The sequence below is a fragment of the Chenopodium album genome, chromosome 17 (assembly GCF_948465745.1).
Source record: "Chenopodium album chromosome 17, dcCheAlbu1.1, whole genome shotgun sequence".
In the NCBI taxonomy this organism is placed as follows: Eukaryota; Viridiplantae; Streptophyta; class Magnoliopsida; order Caryophyllales; family Amaranthaceae; genus Chenopodium; species Chenopodium album.
In genome coordinates, this window is record NC_137850.1 from 50,757,199 (window position 1) to 50,778,066 (window position 20,868).

Sequence of the window (20,868 nt, forward strand, 5' to 3'; positions counted from 1 at the left end):
CTGAGCTGTATTTTTTCTTGTTCTAATACATGTCACAATTTATTTTACGAATATAATTTTTGGTTTATATTAGTCCAATTTTTTTAAAAAGATTTGTAAAATCTTTTTATTTTAAATATAATAATCAATATGTATTAATATAGAATATGATAATACGAAGTATTATTTTATGAATAATTTGTTTCCTTAATTAATAGATTTAAAAAATAAAAAAAATAAAAAAATAACTAAAGACACACCAGAAGATGACACGTATCATTGCTGGTGTGTCTTTTAGTATATAGTTATTGATTAACGTAAACTCACCTTATAGAAGACTTGAAGTAAAAATCACAAACTTCTTAATTAAGGTTTTATCAATGCTACTAGTATTAATTTATATTTCAATTACACATAATTGAAAAAACATAAGTACTAAAATGGTGCTACAAGACTACTATTTCATGGTTAACCACGGAACAAAGATAAAACATAATACTAATCTTGCAATTAAGAAAGAAAATCAGTACAAAAACAAGCAAAATCTAAAAGTTGGGCATAAACCATATAGGAGCAAAGTACTTGGAAATTGTATCACCGCCATCATAGAATGATGTAATTTTTCCGGATGTCATGTCAAACATACCCATATCATGTCCACGGACATCGGTTCCCATTGAAATACCCCAATACATTCTTTCTTCATCGTCAATAAAGTATATAGCGTTCCTTTGGCAATTTGGAGCCTCTGATATATGAACAGCAGTAGCATAGTTATCACCAACAAATAACAAGAAATTACCCAAATCCTCAACATTTTCCCACGACGAAGATTTTGTGTCACGAACAAGCTTAAAAACCTTGAAATTAATGGTACGGTAGCAATGTTTATTGTCCCAGAGGTATATATACTCACCTTGAGCATCTTGATATTCATCCGAAATACCACTCTCTTTGGCGTAAGACTAAAAAAATTACCAGATAACTCCACCATATACATCTCTCCTTGAGTCGCTATTGCATGGATTGATGTTTCTCGTGTTTTTCCATACAAATTGTAAGGGATGGTAGTGTAACCTTTAGCCATAACAGGATTAGAAGAATTAGCCGCAATACTAGCTGTATCACAATATCCAATCCCTGCATTACCAATTCCCCCAATATGACTACCCAAGATGACTACTTTTCCATCCCAAACAATGGCATGATGAATAAAAGGGCGGTGTGGATTTCGTGGCCATGGTTCGACTACTTCAGTCCATGCTTTGTCTCCGGGGCGAGCAAAAGATATACTATCAATTGGGTAATGGATCACAAACACAACTAGCTCATCAGTGTTGTTGCTTCCAGGAATCTTTAATACAATGAATTTTCGCACCAAAATTTTCATAGCCCAGGGATAACTCTCCATCATCTCATCTGATGATGATCCGTCTTCATCGTCTGCTGATACGTCTTCATCGTATGTGTAAGTATTTGAATAAGCTGGCAAATCATACAACGAAGGGAGGCTTAATTGAGCTTTAGTAATAGGATTAAATAACTTAACATTCTTGTTAAATTCTTGGATCACAATCCACCCATAGGACGAACCCCAACATCTTTTCTCACTTATGTCAGGAAGCACCATGTTATAGCATTTGCTTTTGCTGATGCTGAAAATTTTCCTACAATTCGACTTGTCATCGTTGCTTGGCTCCAGCTCCGACTCCGACTCTGCTAGCAGCAACCAAGGCGGAGTTGGTTTATTTTCACGACTCCACTCGGGTATAACCGTGGAGTAGGAAACATGATTCCATGAATGACATACAGCGGAAAAACGAATAACTTCCTCAACGGAATCCAATTTCAAAGCAATTCCAGCAAGAATATCAGAGGGCAACAAGGACCAATCACCCATCTACGAACATTATCACATAAATAATTAAGAGTCTCAAAATCAAATCAACTCATAACAAAAAATACCTAAATTAAAAATTAAATCCACCCCGTGCGAGAAATTCAAAATCAACCAAAAAAACAGGGAATATACATTAATTGAAAAGATAAACAGGTTTATTAATCGAATTCTTCTTATATATCCTTGTATATTTGTCGATTTGAGCCTGTCAAAATTTGAATTAAGTTTATAATAATTTAATACTTTTTTTTTTTTTAATAAACCCACCCCTCCACTACCAGCCCAGCCTTTCCCCCTTTTCACGGATTCCCCAACTAAGGGGGCGTTTGGTTCAGACAATGGTATAGGTTTGGAATGAGGAATGAAACCTGGGTGGTATGGGGTTGGAACTTGATACTTAATTTCATGTGTTTGGTTTTTATCTAGGAATGATAGTTTTCCTTTTAATTTTAAACTAAAGGTATGGGTATGAGTCATACCCACCTCCCCCTTGGATTTCAAAAACCCATACCTTGGGGTTTTGAGGTATGGATTTGAAAAATGAAATTTCTATAAACAAACACAAGGTATGGGTTTTGGTCATTCCAAACCCATACCTTATACCTAATATGCTTGAACCAAACACCCCCTAAAAGCATTAGGTTTGGTCCCCGATTTCCCAACAAATTTATAAGAAACCAATTCATGAAGCAATACTTTGAACAGATCTGAATATAATTAAAATTAAAAAAAAAAAAAAAAAAAAAAAAAAAACCAAACTGAAAACAATGACTAACCTGACTTGTTAATCTGAACAGAAAATAGTTATTCAGTTCCGGAAACTGCTTTTGTTCTATGTACTTTCGTCTTTCGGCACCGCTCACTCTTATAACTTTATTATTAGATTTATTGGGTAAAATTTTTTTTAAAAAAAACAAAAACCAATAAAACGATGACACGTGGATATGATAGGCCTCATTAACGGATTTATGGACGGAATCCGTTAGTTGGCGGTGATTGGTGGTAAAAGCCAACTTTTATTTTTTTTATGTGGTGGTAAAATAAAATTTTTTTTTACGGAGGTGGTAAAAACAAATTTTTCATTTTTTGCAGGTGATAAAAGTGAAAATAACCTATAAATAATACGAAGTAATAATTAAGGTAAAGATAGGAATACACCAATCAATTCTTAACACATAAGGATTTCCATAAACCTTTACCGACTTGAATTAGGTCTACAACTTTGTACTCCGTCCCCTCAAAAAAAAAAAAAAAAAGGAAAATAAACCTTTGTACTCCGTAGTAACAATTAAAGCCTGTAACAATTAAAGCCTGTAACAACCAACTCACCTTTCATATGCACTCGTTTGGCCCGTGAGAATGGGAGGGGTGAGATAATTCCTGACCCGACCCGAAGTTATTGAGAGTAATCCTAGTCCGACTCGAACTGAATCTGAATGACCCAAATTTCATACTACTATATCGTAAGAATATTAAATTTTACTCTTTTTTTTTTTTTTTTTTTTTTTTAAGTTTTAAGGAACTTCATCATACTATGAATTACCGCATTTTGAGGATTGGTAACGGTCTTCCTAAGACTAGGTGCACAATAGGGATGACAATTTAATTCGAGTTCCATTCGAATCTGATTTGATCCGAAGAAAAAATCTTCTGTTTAAAATTAGTCCGAATCTGATAAAATACATCTGACTTCGAATATGAGGCGGATCGGACTTGGACCCTACGCAAAGTTCGACGAAGTTCGATCCAAGTTCGAATCCGAGAGTATGAGCATATGCTTTATAACTTGGGACATTTGTTTGCTTGTTTTGTAGCAAAATTTTATTATATAACTTAGTTTATAATTTAAATATGTAATGTTTAAACTTTATTTGGTATGACAATACAAGCAATTATAGGTATACATTACAAAAAAAAAATATTCGAATTATTTCGGAGGTCCATATAAACGGATCGGATTCGGATCCGAAAATTACGAGTCGCATCAGATTCGGATCCTAGTCCAGGTCCATTTACTAAACGGATCGGATTTAGCCACATCCGACCCGAATCCGATCCGTTGTCATTCATATAGATAAATATGCAACTTTGAGCAATTCAAGTTCGAGTGACTTTGATTCTCAAGAAATATGATTTCTGCTGTGTGGTGCCTCTCAGCTCGCTCACTTCAGAGTTTCATAATTTTCAGTATTAGTAAGGGTGGAGCCAGGGGGGCTAGTGAAGGCCCGGCCCCCCGTGGCCCAACTGGCGGCCTTTTTATTTTAAAGGTTGGCCCCCATATATAGATAGATACAATAAAGGTGGAATTATAGCTAACTTTCTAGTGTATAGCTTAGTGGTTTGACTGGAATATGTAAATTTTATCACTTGTTGGTCTGTTGTTCGATTCTTGTGGGTGTCACTTTCATGTTTTTTTTTTTAATAATTCTTTTACTTTTTTTTGGACGGCAATCTTTTACTTTTTAAGGGTTTTTTTTTCTCACTTGAAATTACTACTAGTTTTATTTATATTGTATATTTCTTTTATCACTTCAATCTTACTTTTTACTCCCTCCGTTTTTAAATACTTGCTTCACTTTCCTTTTTTGACCGTTTTTAAATACTTGCTCCATTTTCTTATTTGGAATGATTTTACAATATTTAACTCCTTTCTCTCACCTAGTGGACCTAACCTAAATCATATTTTATTAATTTCATATTCTCTCTCCTTCAATTCTCTCTATTACTTTTGCTTTTTACAATTTTTTATTCTTTCACTTACCCCACTACCTCCATATTTTATCACTTTCTCCAATTTCTCCTAAAACTCCACGCATGGAGAAATGGAGCAAGTATTTAAAAACGGAGGGAGTATTTGTTTATCAATTGTTTTGATTTCAAACTTTCTTTTATTATTTTTTTCTATATTCTAATTTACTAAATTAGTAAATCGCATAACTTTATTTTAAAATTATTCTTTATTCTTATATTTATTTTATTGATTTCACACCAAAAAAAATATTTATTTTATTGATTTTTGTGCAAATAAATCACAAGAGCAATACAAAATATAAACGGGGAAGACCGGAAGACATAAGAGAAAGCAAGCCTATACTCTTATGTCGTACAAAAATCCTTTGCTTTAACCAATAAGGGAGGACTTCATAGGTTGTAATGTTGATTATTTTGATGAAATATTTTATGTTAGTCAAATCTAATTTATAATATTGCAAATATCGTCGGAAAATACAATACTATTTTACTTAATAAATCTCGGCCCCTCATATTTCAATTCCTGGCTTCGCCCCTAAGTATCATTTGCAAAAGAAAAATAGTGTACAAGTATCAGAGTGTTGTTATTATCATTTGCCTTTGTTTAATTTCCCCCTTCTTATCTACCATTATTGTCCATTACTGTCATATATATATGGTCGTAAATCGTGTTTAGTTCTTCCATCTTTGGCTATAAATCTTATAGCATATTGTACCAATTAATGTAATAATGTGTGATGAATAAATTAAACAGCAAGATTATGTATGATAAAAGGTTGTTATGTTGTGTGTTTCTACATCTTCAGGCTTCAGCTCTATCTTGAAAAATGATTTGGTTAAGTGGGATTAGTGAGAAAGAGAAGAAATAGATGAAATTTGCAAGAGAAGAACAGAGGTGAGAGTGGGAAATCTGATTTGGGGGTGATTTGATTTAAGAATTTGCCAATCCGGAAGTGATGAGCATGTCACAGGACTTGCTACCCCATACTCCCATAGTGATTCGTAATACAAATTCTTAAATATGACGAATTTTCATTAATTTATTATAAAACGGATTAAAACTTGTTTCTAATCATGTAGGTAGAGGTATTATAAATTTTACCCTTGTTACTTATAAGTTTTTCTTGATTATATATGTAGTTGTTGTAAGCTATAATTGATCATAAGAGTCCATAGCCCATATCCATGTCATAATTTTGAATTCATGTTGTAACAGATGTATATGTTTGGTTACTATTTTTGTATAATAGATATTTATAGGGGTGGTTGCATCACAACTTTTTTATGTGTCTAAAGAAAATCGAGATGAATATAATCAATATATACAAGTGGTACATAAAGTACAATATCAAATGTGTAACACATTTACTCCCCATATATGAGCGTATGTAATTTGTAAAGTGTCTTACATATAGAGCTTTTTGGCCTATCCCTATGATTGTTACTCCTTATGACTTATATTAGTCACACCAGAATTTTTTAACTTTCTCAGAAGATGGCCTTGGATGAATTAATGAATATATTCCAAGACAAAGAACATGCATGTTATTTTAATATTATTTGCAAATTTGTTCATAAGTGATTTTAGTCATCGTCCAATAATAAAGCATAATACTTGTACACTATTTTTCTTTGGCAATAAATCTTGAAGGAAAAGGTAATAATGTGTAAATGAGTAATAAAAGCTGCCAAGTTGTGATTCTACTATCTTGCAAGAGGCTTCCTTTCAAAAAAAAAAAAAATAAAAATAATAATAATAATAATAATCTTGCAAGAGGCATTTAGGCCGAATTACAAATTGGGAATTAGCTTTTGATAAATGAAAAAGTAATTAAATTTTTATTTAGACTTAATTGGGAGTTGAGAGTTGGAGAAAGGGTAAAAGAATTCTCACCTTCACATTCTCTAGATTGATCCCATTTTGCACCCAGTTTATATAAATTTCTCATTAAAATGAAATAAGGCTTCTTTTTTTTTTTTTGACAAGTACAACTAAAGAACACGCAAAATAAACTAGAAAGACCAAAAAGAAATTGGCAACGAAGAGAAGAGCTTTCATCGCAAGCCAGTGCATAGGAGCAACCCAAGATCTAATCCGTCAACCTTTTTAGCCTATTATAAAGGCCTATAATTTTGGGAAAATAAAAGAATCTTACCAAATGATTTATTGCAAGATTAATTGTTAATTTTGTGAGCTAGACACTTGAGAGTGGAGGGGAAAATAAAAGAATCTCTAGAATTAGAGATAAGAATATTACCAAATGAGTCAATACTTTGTTGGTTCAACAGAACAACAATAATGGATTGGAGTATATAGCAATATTGTCATTCTAACCATAATGGTTAGCTTTGAGTCATTTGTTATAAGAAAACAGGAAATTAAATGATACATGAATACATTTTCATGCAAATTGTTAAAGGATTTTTACAATAATCCCAATGAACAAACAACCACACCACCACCACTGCGGCGGGTTTATTTATTTATAAATTCACAACTTATATTTATTTGATATATAATAAGGCTTAGAAAGGCCTTTGGCCAATTATGTTGCCTGGTGGATTATAGCTGCACATAACAAAAATCCATCCATTAACACATTGAACCCTAGCACACCCAACATTAACCGAATCATGCCAAACCAGTTGAGTATAGGTCAAACAATCTGTACCAACTGCACAAGTATTCGAACTATAATCATACTCAACCTTCTGTTGCAACCATAGTTCTACGGCGTCTGTGCCAGTGAACAACGGGTTGCTACTTACGGCGAGGTTTTCTCCATAGGGCCCGTTAGAACGTAGGAGGGCACAATCGTCAACCCGGCTCAGGGCATATCGTCTGGCATAGGATGCCAATGTGCTGTCCCAATCTATGTTTACAACGCCCACTTCCGCCCTTGCGGCGTTATGGGCATCAAGGTAGTCTTGGGGAGAATTTTGTGCAAGGCATACTTGGACAAAGGCTAGGGTTGCTATGATGAGGCATGAAAATGTTGCAAGTGTATTACTTTTAAACAAACTTGTACACATCTTTTGTTTTTGGAAATTAAGACAAATAAAAAGATATATTAAGGCTCTTGGAAAATATATCAAATAATGCTAAAGATGTTGTACAATTTATAGTGGATAAGTAATTAAAATTTATTTGCAATGTCACCGTCTAAAAGCTCATGAGCAAGAATTGATCAAATGGTTGTCAAAAAATGAAAATTAAAAATTAAGGATTAAAAAAGAAGAAGAAGAATTGATCATAATTTCATTATATATGCTTCAAAGAAATTATCGAAATATTGATTTTATATACTATGTATGACTGTAAACATGCCTATCATTTTGCTACTTGATTTGTTGCTGATCAAGACGATTAGTAAATCACAAATTAAAATGCGGAACTTTAATCTAGCGACCAACCAACTATGCCTATAAGAATTATGAAATAATCAACTTATTGATCCATTCAATTCATAATTCTATACTCTGTGTTCTTTTAACCCCAACTTTTATTATTATTTATTTATGTTTTATTTTTTTTGAAAGATAACCCCAACTTATTATACGTTGAAAAATTATAGATTGAAGTTCAATCCTTGAAAAAGAATTAGCACTCTATAACATAAAAATCCAATCCTTGAAAAAAAAAATAAACAAAAACTAATCAAGATTGAAGTTTCCAAATTAAAAGTGTTGATAGATACCACATGTGAGTTAAGATGTATGTGGGATTGTGGGATGTATGTAGTACATTGGAAAAAAATGGATGGATGGGGATAGCATGTAGTTCAAGTGGGCTACGTCATAGGTACGTATTTCACGTACTTATGAAAATTAAACCTCATAGATTTGTATGAGAAAATAATTCTCTTCTTTAACCTATTAAAAACGGAGTATTCGTGAATTGGAAAAATTCAAAATGAAAAAGAAGTATTTGGAATGCCTGGCTGATTGTAAGAAAAAAGAAAATAAATATGCAGGAAATGTTTGAAAAAACAACCCATGTTGGAATTGGAATCATTTTAAAAATAATTAAGATGGGGCCCAGCCCAACTCATAAGCCCGATACGATTTGGGATGATTTTGGACATAAGTCTGAACTTATTATTTTTTAAGAATTTTAGTTATATTTTTGCCTCTCTCAAAATAAACATGAAAAAGCCATTAAGCCCAGTTCAATTTTACGGGTTTTGGGCAAGTATTTATTGTCCGGACCTTGCCCATTCTAACCCGACATAATTGCTTACTTTTTCTCCTACGACCCTGCCCAATTTTCCATTTTATAATTAAGAAAATCTAAGTACGAGTATCAATTTTAAGTTATAGAGTGCTAAAATGAGTCCGACCCACCATGCATCCGTAATAAAGTTACCCTAAAGTAATACAATAACCGGTGTAGGATAATTGTAAATAAGTTGCACACTTTATTCATTTGTTCTCTTGCATACATCGGTATATAACATACATTGTATATCAAGTAGTGAATATCAAATGCTCTAGTGCCTTAGTGAGCTGATTCAAAGTTTAAACTATACTTTCAACAAATAATAATAGAGATATAATAAGTAGATATTATATGGTTCCAAGGCTCACTTAGAGGATGCATGAGTCGTCATTTTTTCTCCAAAAGATTAGTAAGGTCTTTCGTCTTGGTAATTGCCTGGTGGATCATAGTTACAACCAATGAAATACCCTCCATTGTTACATTGAACCCTAGCGCATCCAAGACGAACTGAGTTACGCCAAACCACTTGAGTGTAGTGCAAACATTGCCCGCCAACACATGAATTTGAATCGTAGTCGTAATTGGCCTTCTCATTCACCCACATTTGTACTGCATCCGTGCCACTGAGTTCGCCGCTACCTCCTGCAAGATTCTCTCCGTATTGCCCTTGAGAATGCTGCATAGCACAATCATCGATTCGATGGTTAGCATATTGTTGGGCGTAAGCCGCCACTTGGTCATCCCACTCTATGTTACCAACACCCACCGCAGCCCTAGCTGCATTGTGGGCATCAACGTAGTCTTGTGGTGAATTTTGCGCTATACAAAGTCGCGTAAAGGCTAGGATTGCTATGATGAAGCATGAAAAAGTTGCAAGGTTTTTGAGTGAACTCATTTTTATTTTTTTTGGGTTGTTACTAATGTAAGTTATGTTACATACAAAAAGGTATGTATTTAATTTGATTACTTGGGATGGATTTTATGTCCATGAGATAGGGGTTTATATAGGAAAAAGTTCTTGGAAATTCTTAGCAAAGTGTTGAAAATTAGATGTAGAAGATGCAGAGCCTAATTAAAATTAGGTGGGATAGCATTTGGAAAATATGGAAATTAGTCTTCCAAAACATTCATCAACATAATACTAGTCGTCTAGAAAATTTTAGTGGTTACAAATAATAAAATGGTGATTGATAGTACAGAAGATGCATTGTTGTATTGTTGGAATAATAATAGTTTGTAACAAATAATACTAGACTTCTAGTATTAAGGATGACATCTTGCAATGCTAATTGCATGCTTATGCTAAATAAGTAAATAGGAGATAGATTGACTTCTCTTGACTTTGGTGTATATATATATATATATATTTATTTATTTATTTTGAAATGGAGGGGGCATAAATTACATTAAGATCTTTCTAAGAGTTTTTTTCCACTAAGAGTTTTTTTTTTCCTTAAATTACATTAATATTTCCCACTAAGAGTTTTTTTTTTCTTAATTTTTCACCACAACACTCGAAAACTCCATCCTTACAATTCTAGCCTGTCTATAATTTTATTTTATTTTTTTCATTTTTGAAAATTACCAATAACTACCCATTTTATTCAATAATTATCCATTTGACTTGACATGTTAAAAAGATCTACCTGTTCTATTACATTATCCAATAATTTTTTTTAAAAACCCCAATATTATAAGGAACATATCCCATGATAAATCTTAAGCACAGGTAGTTATTGTTAATTTACAGACGAAGTATTGTTGGAATAATAATAGTTAGTGAATTGTTAAGGATGACACAAGAATGCAATGATAATAAATTGCTGATGCTAAATATATCAAAATAATGAGACATACTTGTTTCAAAAAAATAGTGAGACATGTTGACTTCTCTTGACTTTGATACGCCGGGAATAAAGGGCTAGAAATTAGTGGTGTGTGTCGAAAAAGTCTTTGCAATGAATTAATTACCCCTCCAAAACGAACAGTTAAATTCACTCTTCTATTTCTATATATACTCCGTAATATTTACTCATTCTCAAGGCTATAAGGACGACGAGAATCTACAACCACAATTTTGCATGTGAGTCGTACTATTTTTGAACTTGCGATGTAAATTTACAGTGGCCTGAAATGTACAAACAAAATTATGATTTTCGTTTCATGTACGTCGTGACTTGCAATTGCAATTAATTTTGGAGTTGCTACAAATTTGACGTAATCTACGACTGATGCAAATAGCTTTGATAAATATAAAGATACTAAGCTAGTGGCCATGGATGGGCAAAGGATGAAGTTGATTTTTTATTTATTTTTGTTTTTATTTTTTGGAAAATCCGTTTTACTTGAACAGGTTACAAGTCATAAAACTTACAAGCTATGGTCTTGCATGCTTGATAATTTTTAAATTTATTGACCAATAGGCAATAAGAATAAAATATCTAGTAGTATCTTTGAATAGTACATACGTAATTGAAATAATTTAGTATGGACTTAAATGAAAACAAAGGAAAGTTGCTAAAAAGAAGCTATGCGTCACTACAAAAATGAACTCAAATAAAAGAGAGTAAGAAATATCGAATAACACGTAAATGACTTCTTAAACATAAAAAGATTCTTACATGCATCATATATATTAGTGTACCCAAATATCATCCAAGTATTATCCTTCTTAATTATTTAAATATATTCAAAAGAGCAAAATATATATCCCTATGATGGTAAGCAGGAGCATGAATAGGGATTATTTATATATTACTTTATTTGATATTTTATATAGTATACACGCTTATTGACTTCTCATAATTTATTAAGTATAAGTGAATGCCCTAGTGAGCATGAAGTATTATATGGTTTAACAAGCTGAATAGCTGATTGATCAGACCAAAAACTCTAGCTAGTAGGGGTTTTCTCCATTAAAATTGCCTCGAGGATCATAGTTACAAGTGATGAAAATCCCACCACCGTTACATAGAACCCTAGCACATCCAAGACGAACGGAATTACGCCAAACCACTTGAGTATAATGTCCACACATCTGATTGAGAGCACAAGTATTGGAATCATAGTCATAATTAGCCTTCTCATCAACCCACATTTTAACTGCATCTATGCCACTAGCATCACCGGGACCTGCAACGATATTCTCTCCATAAGGCCCCTCAGAATGCTCCAGAGCACAATCATCCATACGTTGGTTGGCGTATTGTTGGGCGTAGGCTGCCAATTCATCGTCCCACTCTATGTTTTTGACACCCACCTCGGCCCTAGCCGCGTTGTAGGCATCAACATAGTCTTGTGGTGAATTTTGTGCATGACAAAATCCAGCAAAGGCTAGCATTGCTATTGTTAGATAATAGATTAATATTATCTCGTAAATATTCTGTAAAATATATCTTGTGTATTTTAGGTTATTCTCGTGATTAGGTTGTAAACCCTATATATATTGTTTTAATGAGAAAGCTTCTCCAAGGAGAATTACACTATTCTACATGGTATCAGATTCACTTAGGGTTTTCTCTCTATTTTTTTTCTCACAAACCCTACCGATCCTAGGCCGGCCTCCATACCGTCCACCACCTGATTCTCGGTCACATCACAGCCGCACCTCCTTCCCATGGCCATTGATGATGTCACTCCTCCCCCTCCTCCTCCTCCTCTTCCCCCCTCAAACAACTTCCACCCGGCTTACGCTGTCAACAACATCAACAACCTTATGCGTGTCACTCTTGACCATGAGGAAGCCCATTATGGTACTTGGTCCGAACTTTTTCAGATTCAAGCTTGTGCCTATAACGTGCTTGATCATATCGATGATAAGGTCTCTTGTCCGTCGGACATTGATGATGCAACATGGAAGCGTTTGGATGCTATCGTGAAGAATTGGATCTATGGAACCATATCCAAAGACCTTGTCCACACTATTATGAAACCGGGTGCTACGGCACTTGAATTGTGGAATCGACTCAAGGAAATTTTTCATGATAATAAGCACACAAGGGCGGTTTATTTGGAAAAGCAATTCAGCACCACAAAGCTTGAGAATTATGCTAACATGTCCGATTATTGTATGCAATTGAAACTTCTTGCCGATCAATTGAGCAATGTTGATAACCCGGTTTCCGATAGAAAAATGGTACTACAACTGATTGCGGGTCTTCCCGAAGGAAAGTACGATACTGTCGCTGCTTTGATATCCCAAACAGAGCCCACACCGAATTTCAACAAAGCCCGTTCCATGTTCATCTTGGAGGAGACAAGGAAGAACAAACAAGAAGAGCATGGGCAAGCCTTTATTGCTCAAAATTCTCAAGCCGGAACCGCCTCAACTCCGTCGCAGCAGCAACCTGCCTCCGACCAGCAGCGCCAGGGTGGTGGCCGTGGCGGTGGCTGCGGTCGTGGTCGTGCTCCTAACACCAAAAAAAACGGAAAAGGCAAGGGGAAGGGTCGAGGCAGTAGCAATTCGCAGCAGCCTCAAAATGCAACTGGGCCTCAACACCAAGCCCAACAGCAATCTCCTCAATGGGGAAGTCAGCCCGTGTGGCAACAGCAACCATATGGACAGTGGGCCTCACCACCCTGTCCATATCCCACTGGCCCAGCACCACAATTTCGTGGCCAACAGCAGTCCGTGTTGGGCCCACGCCCATCCAATAATCAGGCCTACTTTGCCGCACCTTCTCAATCCAGTTATGGGCCGCCAATGACTCCAACGGAACTTGGGCAAGCCTACAGCTCCATGAGCCTTCAACCTCCCGACAACGGATGGTATATGGACACCGGGGCGACCTCTCACATGACTCGTGATTCGGGTATATTTTCTAAACTGTTTAATTTGAGTTTTCCTCAATATATTTTAGTTGGTGATGGCAAACGCATTCCGATTTATGGTTATGGCAACTCTAAACCCCCCCCCCCACCTAACCCCTCTTTTCACCTCAAAAATTTTCTCTATGTCCCTAACATAATTAAAAATTTAATTTCTGTTAGGAAATTCACTTGTGATAACTCTATGTCTGTTGAGTTTGACCCTCTCGGTTTTTCTGTGAAGGACCTTCATACGGGGACAACTCTAGCGAGGTGCAATAGTGTGGGGGAGTTATATCCATTCTCAAAGTCTTCCGCTACTCATGACAATAGTCATCTATCCTTAGCTGCTATTTCTCCTTCAACTTGGCATCATAGACTTGGACACCCGGGAAAACCTGTTTTTGATTTTCTTAGGAAAAACAATTTTATTAATTATAATAAGAAAGATAACTCTCATTTTTGCTATTCATGTCCTTTGGGTAAACATGTAAGGCTTCCTTTTAAGCCATCTACTTCAGTTACTTTTTCACCGTTTGACATTATTCATGCGGATCTATGGACATCTCCTATTTCTAGCAAATTGGGACACAAATAATATCTTGTTTTACTTGATGATTTCTCTCATTTCTTATGGGTTTACCTTCTTAAATACAAATCTCAAGTCTATGATATTTTTCTACAATTTCGAGCATATGTTAAAACTCAATTTGAAAAGGAAATCAAATCATTCCAATGTGATAATGGTCGTGAATTTGACAAATCCCCTTTTCATAATTTTTGTGCGGAAAATGGCATGGTTTTTCGGTTCTCTTGTCCTAACACTTCTTCCCAAAATGGCAAAGCCGAAAGAATTATCCGTACCATTAATAATATGTCTCGTACTATTCTTTTCCATGCCTCTCTTCCCCCCTCTTTTTGGGTCTACTCCGTTTGTTTGGTTGCCTATATTCTCAATATACTCCCTTCCACAACCATACAAAATAGGACTCCAACCGAAGTTTTATATCGTAGAGTGCCCTCCTACGATCACCTCCGTGCTTTTGGTTGTCTATGTTACCCAAATATTAGTGCAACCGCGCCTAATAAACTCTCTCCTAGATCTAAGCCATGTGTTTTCTTGGGATTTCCGTCTAATCATCGAGGCTATATATGTTATGATTTATCAACTAACAAAACAATGATTTCACGTCATGTAACCTTTGTCGAAGATATTTTCCCTTTCTCAAATCTTCACACTCCCAAAGCTACTGACTATGATTTCTTGCATTCTGTAGCCTCTGATGATCTTACTCCTTTATTTCACCAAACTCTTTTCCCTCACCAAACACACGGCCCACTCACTCAAACTCCTCCAGCCCCGCAAATACCCACGCAAGCCCACACTCCCTCTCCTAAATCTACCCAGCAGAGTAGTCCGCAAGTGGGCCGCGGTATAGGCCTGCAGGCCGCGCCCACCTTGCGGACTCCCCTGTTTCCCTCCCCTATTTCCCCTACTAGCCCACACCATACAACATACACTTCCCCTTCCTCACCAAATGAAATCCAATTCGGATCTCTACCTCATCCAAGTCCCATTCCTCACCCTCAGCATGATACCCGACCCACTCACACCATGCACACTCGTGCTATGAGTGGGATATTTAAACCGAACCCGAAGTAAAATCTAACGGTTCAATCCATCTCTCCCATTCCAAAAAGTCCCAAACTAGCCATGCTTGACCAAAATTGGAATGCCGCCATGAATGAGGAATTTAATGCTCTTACTAAACAGCATACTTGGGATCTTGTTCCAAGACCGGAAGGGGTCAATGTTATTCGTTGTATGTGGTTATTTAAGCACAAGTACAGGGAAAATGGTGACTTGGAAAGACACAAAGCAAGACTTGTTGTGAATGGCAAGTCTCAACAGGTTGGTGTGGATTGTGATGAGACATTTAGTCCCGTGGTGAAACCGGCGACTATTCGTACTGTTTTAAGCATTGCTTTGGGTAGGGACTGGCCTATTCATCAGTTAGATGTCAAAAATGCGTTTCTTCATGGTGACCTTAAAGAAACCGTGTATATGCATCAACCTTCGGGATTTGTTGATCCCAAAGCTCCCACTCATGTTTGTCGGCTAAATAGATCTCTTTATGGTCTCAAACAAGCCCCACGGGCTTGGTACCAACGGTTTGCTAATTATCTTTTGCAGATTGGTTTTGTATGTAGCAAAAGTGATAATTCTCTCTTTATTTTGTGACATGGTGCTAATGTTGCATATCTCTTGCTCTATGTTGATGACATTGTACTTACAGCTTCCTCAGAACAACTCAAGAGTGATATTATTGCTCTTCTCAAGTCTGAATTTTCCATGACTGATTTAGGGAAGTTGAGTTATTTTTTGGGAATTTATGTCACCCGCACAAAGGATTCCATGGTTCTTTGTCAGAGTAAGTATGTCGAGGAAATTATTCACAGGGCAAAGATGGACAATTGCAAACCGGTTGTTACTCCTGTCGACACTAAGTCGAAGCTTAGTGCTCACGATGGTGAGCCAGTGCAGGATCCCTCTCTCTACAGGAGCCTTGCAGGTGCACTTCAGTACCTCACTTTCACAAGACCTGACATTGCTTATGTCGTTCAGCAGGTTTGTCTCTTCATGCATGCTCCAAGGGAACCTCACTTTAACTCTCTTAAGCGTATTATCAGATATATCAAAGGCACTTCTGATCATGGACTATATTTATATCGTTCTGCGCCTACAAGACTTATTTCTTATACAGATGCCGATTGGGGCGGCTGCCCGGACACACGACGTTCCACTTCAGGGTATTGTGTTTATTTGGGTGATAATTTGGTCTCATGGTCTGCAAAACGACAAGCTACATTGTCCAAGTCAAGTGCCGAAGCAGAATATAGAGGTGTTGCTAATGTTGTTTCTGAATTATGTTGGCTCCGGAATTTGCTCATCGAGCTACATTGCCCAATTCGACGGGCATCCTTGGTTTATTGTGATAATATTTTTGCCGTCTACTTATCTTCTAACCCGGTACAACACCAACGTACCAAGCACATTGAGATGGACATTCACTTTGTACATGACAAGGTTGCCCTTGGTGAGATGAAGGTTTTACATGTTCCGTCTTCATATCAGTACGCGGATATTTTCACAAAAGGATTACCTCGCCAACTGTTCTTAAATTTCAGAGACAGTCTCAGCATTCGACCTCCTACCGCTTCGACTGCGGGGTTGTGTTAGATAATAGATTAATATTATCTCGTAAATATTCTGTAAAATATATCTTGTGTATTTTAGGTTATTCTCGTGATTAGGTTGTAAACCCTATATATATTGTTTTAATGAGAAAGCCTCTCCAAGGAGAATTACACTATTCTACAGCTATGATGAAAAATGAAAAGGTTGCAATGGACTTGAGAAAATTCATTTTCTTTTCTTTTCTTTCTTTTTTTTTTTTTTTTTTGTTGTTGTTGTTGAATTACACAAATGAAAATAAATAGGCTGTGAAATTTTTGCATAAGATTGAGTGAAATTTATAGAGGAAAATTAATTTAAAAAATGTTAGCAAGTAGGAGATTAAATATTTACACAATATGGTTTAGCCGGCTTTAGGAAAATCACTAGTGTTTAACATTTTCTAAGGCAAATGGTTGTGCAAATAATTGTATAAAATTAAACATAAAATGAGTCTATGTACCACGTGGTCAATAATCAAAAGCTAATGATATAAAAAAAAAAAAAGAAATTGTATATACGTAACATTTGGTATGTCTACGTAAAAATGTGTTGAAATTTTAGATAGGGCCAAACTAGATTGTGCGATTTTTATCCTCCCTATATCAAGCTAGTGGAACTAAAGTTTAATTTCAAACAACTATGCCTAAACTATAAAACTACTATACGTATATATATGCATGCATGATAATTCAAAGTTGCATTTCTTAATTACAAATGAAAATAATTATTTCTAGGATCTGACTGACAAGCATCCACGCCCCCCCCCCCCCCCCCCCCCCGAATATTAGATGATACTTATTATTTATAACTTAAAATAGTATAAATTTAGAATGTATGCCAAAATCACGAGTCAATCGATATTGTTTATATATGTTTATATATTTTTCATTGATAATTTCACGTTTATTTAGTTCTCTTGTCTAATGCCCTGAGAACGCTAGTTAGTTTTTTCTTATTTTTAAGCATCAAACCCATCTCTAAAATTAAAGAAACAATTAATCCAATATTGATTTATTGTTTATATTCAATGTGATGCGTGATTCAAATAAGGTGTACACAACCATGATCAAGTTAGCTATGCATTTTGACAAATGGCATAGGGTAGGTAACCATGCCTCAAAGAAACAGTACAATAGTATAATTTAATTTATTACATTAGGATTTACAAGTTATGTACGTCAAATTATAAAGCGGATAGTTATGCATAAAACTACACCTAAAATGGCTAAAAGTAATAACAAACATGCATAAATGTATTATAAATATTTCATTCTTATTATTATAAATCATGTGTTGAATAATTCAGCCAGTGTACCGGTACAAATTGAATAATACTACTGCGTATATATTATATCAGCTAACGGCTGCTTGAATATCAATTAATTTAGTACCAACTTTAATAAATTTTTGCTAACTCGATCTAGAAGGTGTACTATTATGGATTTTGGAGTTCAAAGTTGGCACATACATAATCAATTCGGAAAACTAAAAAACATGATGGGAATGAAATTGAGTAATGAATACTGAAATTAAATAAATTTTCATGTTGATACAACTCCTAATTATAACTTCATGAACAAAACTACTACTTACAAATTATCGAAAATATACTCCGTATAAATATTATTTCCATTCGCGCTTCTAAAAGATAAAATAAAGATACTACTATGGGTTTATGACCACAATTGCTAGCTATTCATCTGGTCTCTTATTTGTCTTAATGTTACATAACAATTAATGGCAAGAAAATTCTGAATTTGCACAACATTATTCCATGTAATTTTAATATTTAGGAAGGGAGCACTCCTTAGGAAGATTGCCTTGGAACCTCTTATTATCTTGGCAATAATCATAAATAAGGTGATATTTCCTCACCCATTTATAAAACCTTCTTTGATTCCAATTTAATGTGTTGAATCTTTCTTTGTTCCACCAATTAGTAGAGCTAACTGCCTTACAAAACCTTTGATTTCCTCCCCAAACACATGCATCAATCTTGTAGTTTCTGAAGGAAGCAACAAAGGGTGCCTTCTTCCAATCGATTTTATCCTTCCCTCCTCTTGTTGCCCAATCTTCGCCGTTCCATAAGCTTGTTTTTAGGCTCATTGGTTGTGATCTTGGAAACCCTACTCCTTTATCTGCATGGTTTCTGTAAACCCTTATAGGGACCCAATCCACCATGATCCTGTATGCATTAATCCAACATATATTATTGGTTATATCATAAATTATAAGCTTGGAAAATTGAATAAACAATATTGTATGTATTATTGATGTTAGGGCAAATGTAACTATATTATTGAAAGATTATTACTGATATGATGTATGTATTATTGATGTTAATTAGGACGAATAATATAATTATATTATTGAAAGATTATTACTGAACATTGATATGATGACTTATTAATTTATTAGACAATGCGAATTGATTGGTAATAATTTTGATTGTTATATGATTGAAGGGTGACTTGTTGTGTGTCTCGTACATAAATTTAGTGCAACAAATTGTGGTTAGGTAATATAGTTATTTATGCACAATGAATCAAACCAATGCAATTTTTTATGGGAAAAAAAAAGGTTGATAAGTGCTTAAACTTTTTAAAGTTGATAGATGATGCACTTTGGTTGTGCAAGCATATGCATATATGAAGTTTTAATTTTTAAACAAAGCTATATCTTATAAACTTCACTAACTAAGCTAATTGAGATCCACATTTTCTAAAGCAAAACATGAATTGAAGAGTGGCTTACACAATTTCGTAAACGTTCCAGAGAATAGAATACGTATGGAAGTCTGCTGATGGATCAAACCACAAAGAAACCCTCTCTTCCCTATCGCCGAAGCCATCAGAGTATATGTTTGTTTGAAGCATATAAGGTTGCCCTGTAACATTTCCTAAGAACTCCAAGTCTATCTCGTCTCGATTTGGTGAATTAGATGCAAGCTGTATTGGTGTTTATAACAAAATTTTAGAAAATCTTCAAAATTAACAAGAAGGGAAAAGTACTAAAATGATGAGAAAATTGTTGAAAGGAACAAGAAAATTATAATTATAATTCTTACATAATAGGCTACAACAGTGCCTGCTGAATAACCTTGTATTAGCTTAATTTGCATGTCTATTTGCCCGAACAAGAACAAATTGTTCGAATCAAAAGAAGCACCTATGAAAAATAATTACCAGATACAATTATTAGCTACATAAAAAAAAAATTGTAACAAGTTGAAAATTGGGTTTTGCATGCACAAATAAATAGCATATATATATATACGTAGTAGTACACGTACTTTGTATATGTGATAATAATAAAAAGGGACCGTACGTACGTACCTGATTCATGATCAAGTTTTAGGGTTCTTGTCGTGCCGTCAGCTGATGTGTTTACATGATTTGGAGCCCATGAGATGAAGAAATCCTTGTTGAAGTTCCCTGTAGAAACAACAGAAGCAAGAGAAAATGGAAACAAAATCGCGCTAGTAACGAAAACTATTGCAAAGAGTCCATAGTGATAGTTTGTCATGGTGACTTTGAGAATAATATTAGCTTATGAAGAAATAATAAAAAGATTGGTGTGATTATATATAGGTAATGCATGAGGAAAAGAAAGGAATAAAATAGCAGACTTTTATGGTTTAAGCAAGACATATCTTTTGAAGGAAGTAAAGAGAAGTCTTAAATTAATTCGTTGTCAACTTCTCAATGGATGTACAAGTTTCTTTCGAAAGTTTCCTATGATTTAAACTTGTTACAATGTTGATATGATACTTTAATTTAGCAAAATCACATGACATAATATCAATCATTCTGCATTTTTTACTTTAACTACTAGAATCCATTTGATAATAGGTGATCAGGTGGGATAGTCTATCAAAGATATATACGTAGTACTTGTACTTTATATTCTTTTAATTACATAACAATTAATCTCAATACACATTTTGAGTTTATTCTTGGTTTGAAATTTCGAATA

The 20,868-nt window shown here is 34.8% G+C and overlaps 5 protein-coding genes across 5 annotated transcripts; all 5 read right to left on the minus strand.

The window, feature by feature from the left end:
• Nucleotides 1-524: 524 nt before the first annotated feature.
• On the minus strand, nt 525-1,879 carry LOC145589277 (putative F-box protein At1g65740). Its single transcript, XM_081645803.1, has 2 exons — nt 896-1,879; nt 525-839 (listed from the first exon to the last, which is right to left on the minus strand). The coding sequence occupies exons 1-2, from the start codon at nt 1,877-1,879 to the stop codon at nt 525-527; spliced, it is 1,299 nt and encodes a 432-aa protein (XP_081501929.1).
• Nucleotides 1,880-7,156: 5,277 nt separating this feature from the next.
• Nucleotides 7,157-7,675, minus strand: LOC145588476 (basic form of pathogenesis-related protein 1-like). The gene has a single exon (XM_081645123.1). The coding sequence runs from the start codon at nt 7,661-7,663 to the stop codon at nt 7,157-7,159; it is 507 nt and encodes a 168-aa protein (XP_081501249.1). The 5' UTR covers nt 7,664-7,675.
• Nucleotides 7,676-9,195: 1,520 nt separating this feature from the next.
• Nucleotides 9,196-9,744, minus strand: LOC145588477 (pathogenesis-related protein 1A-like). Its single transcript, XM_081645124.1, has one exon. The coding sequence runs from the start codon at nt 9,742-9,744 to the stop codon at nt 9,256-9,258; it is 489 nt and encodes a 162-aa protein (XP_081501250.1). The 3' UTR covers nt 9,196-9,255.
• Nucleotides 9,745-11,745: 2,001 nt separating this feature from the next.
• On the minus strand, nt 11,746-17,645 carry LOC145588478 (pathogenesis-related protein 1A-like). Its single transcript, XM_081645125.1, has 2 exons — nt 17,606-17,645; nt 11,746-12,191 (listed from the first exon to the last, which is right to left on the minus strand). The coding sequence occupies exons 1-2, from the start codon at nt 17,643-17,645 to the stop codon at nt 11,746-11,748; spliced, it is 486 nt and encodes a 161-aa protein (XP_081501251.1).
• Nucleotides 17,646-18,454: 809 nt separating this feature from the next.
• On the minus strand, nt 18,455-20,429 carry LOC145588480 (putative xyloglucan endotransglucosylase/hydrolase protein 10). Its single transcript, XM_081645126.1, has 4 exons — nt 20,229-20,429; nt 19,961-20,061; nt 19,648-19,841; nt 18,455-19,078 (listed from the first exon to the last, which is right to left on the minus strand). The coding sequence occupies exons 1-4, from the start codon at nt 20,416-20,418 to the stop codon at nt 18,676-18,678; spliced, it is 888 nt and encodes a 295-aa protein (XP_081501252.1). The 5' UTR covers nt 20,419-20,429; the 3' UTR covers nt 18,455-18,675.
• Between the last annotated feature and the right edge of the window lie 439 nt (nt 20,430-20,868).

Excerpts from the sequence above, each read along its gene's own strand:
- LOC145588477 (XM_081645124.1), bottom strand. The coding sequence starts at position 9,744 with ATGAGTTCACTCAAAAACCTTGCAACTTTTTCATGCTTCATCATAGCA.
- LOC145588480 (XM_081645126.1), bottom strand. The coding sequence starts at position 20,418 with ATGACAAACTATCACTATGGACTCTTTGCAATAGTTTTCGTTACTAGC. Across the intron at positions 19,842-19,960 it reads GCACTGTTGTAGCCTATTAT|CTTGCATCTAATTCACCAAA; the intron begins GTAAGAATTATA and ends ACACCAATACAG. Across the intron at positions 19,079-19,647 it reads TGGAACGTTTACGAAATTGT|GATCATGGTGGATTGGGTCC; the intron begins GTAAGCCACTCT and ends TAATGCATACAG.
- LOC145588478 (XM_081645125.1), bottom strand. The coding sequence starts at position 17,645 with ATGCTTGTCAGTCAGATCCTAGAAATAATTATTTTCATTT. Across the intron at positions 12,192-17,605 it reads AGAAATAATTATTTTCATTT|CAATGCTAGCCTTTGCTGGA; the intron begins GTAATTAAGAAA and ends ATCTAACAATAG.
- LOC145588476 (XM_081645123.1), bottom strand. The coding sequence starts at position 7,663 with ATGTGTACAAGTTTGTTTAAAAGTAATACACTTGCAACATTTTCATGC.
- LOC145589277 (XM_081645803.1), bottom strand. The coding sequence starts at position 1,879 with ATGGGTGATTGGTCCTTGTTGCCCTCTGATATTCTTGCTGGAATTGCT. Across the intron at positions 840-895 it reads TGAATATCAAGATGCTCAAG|GTTTTTAAGCTTGTTCGTGA; the intron begins GTGAGTATATAT and ends ATTAATTTCAAG.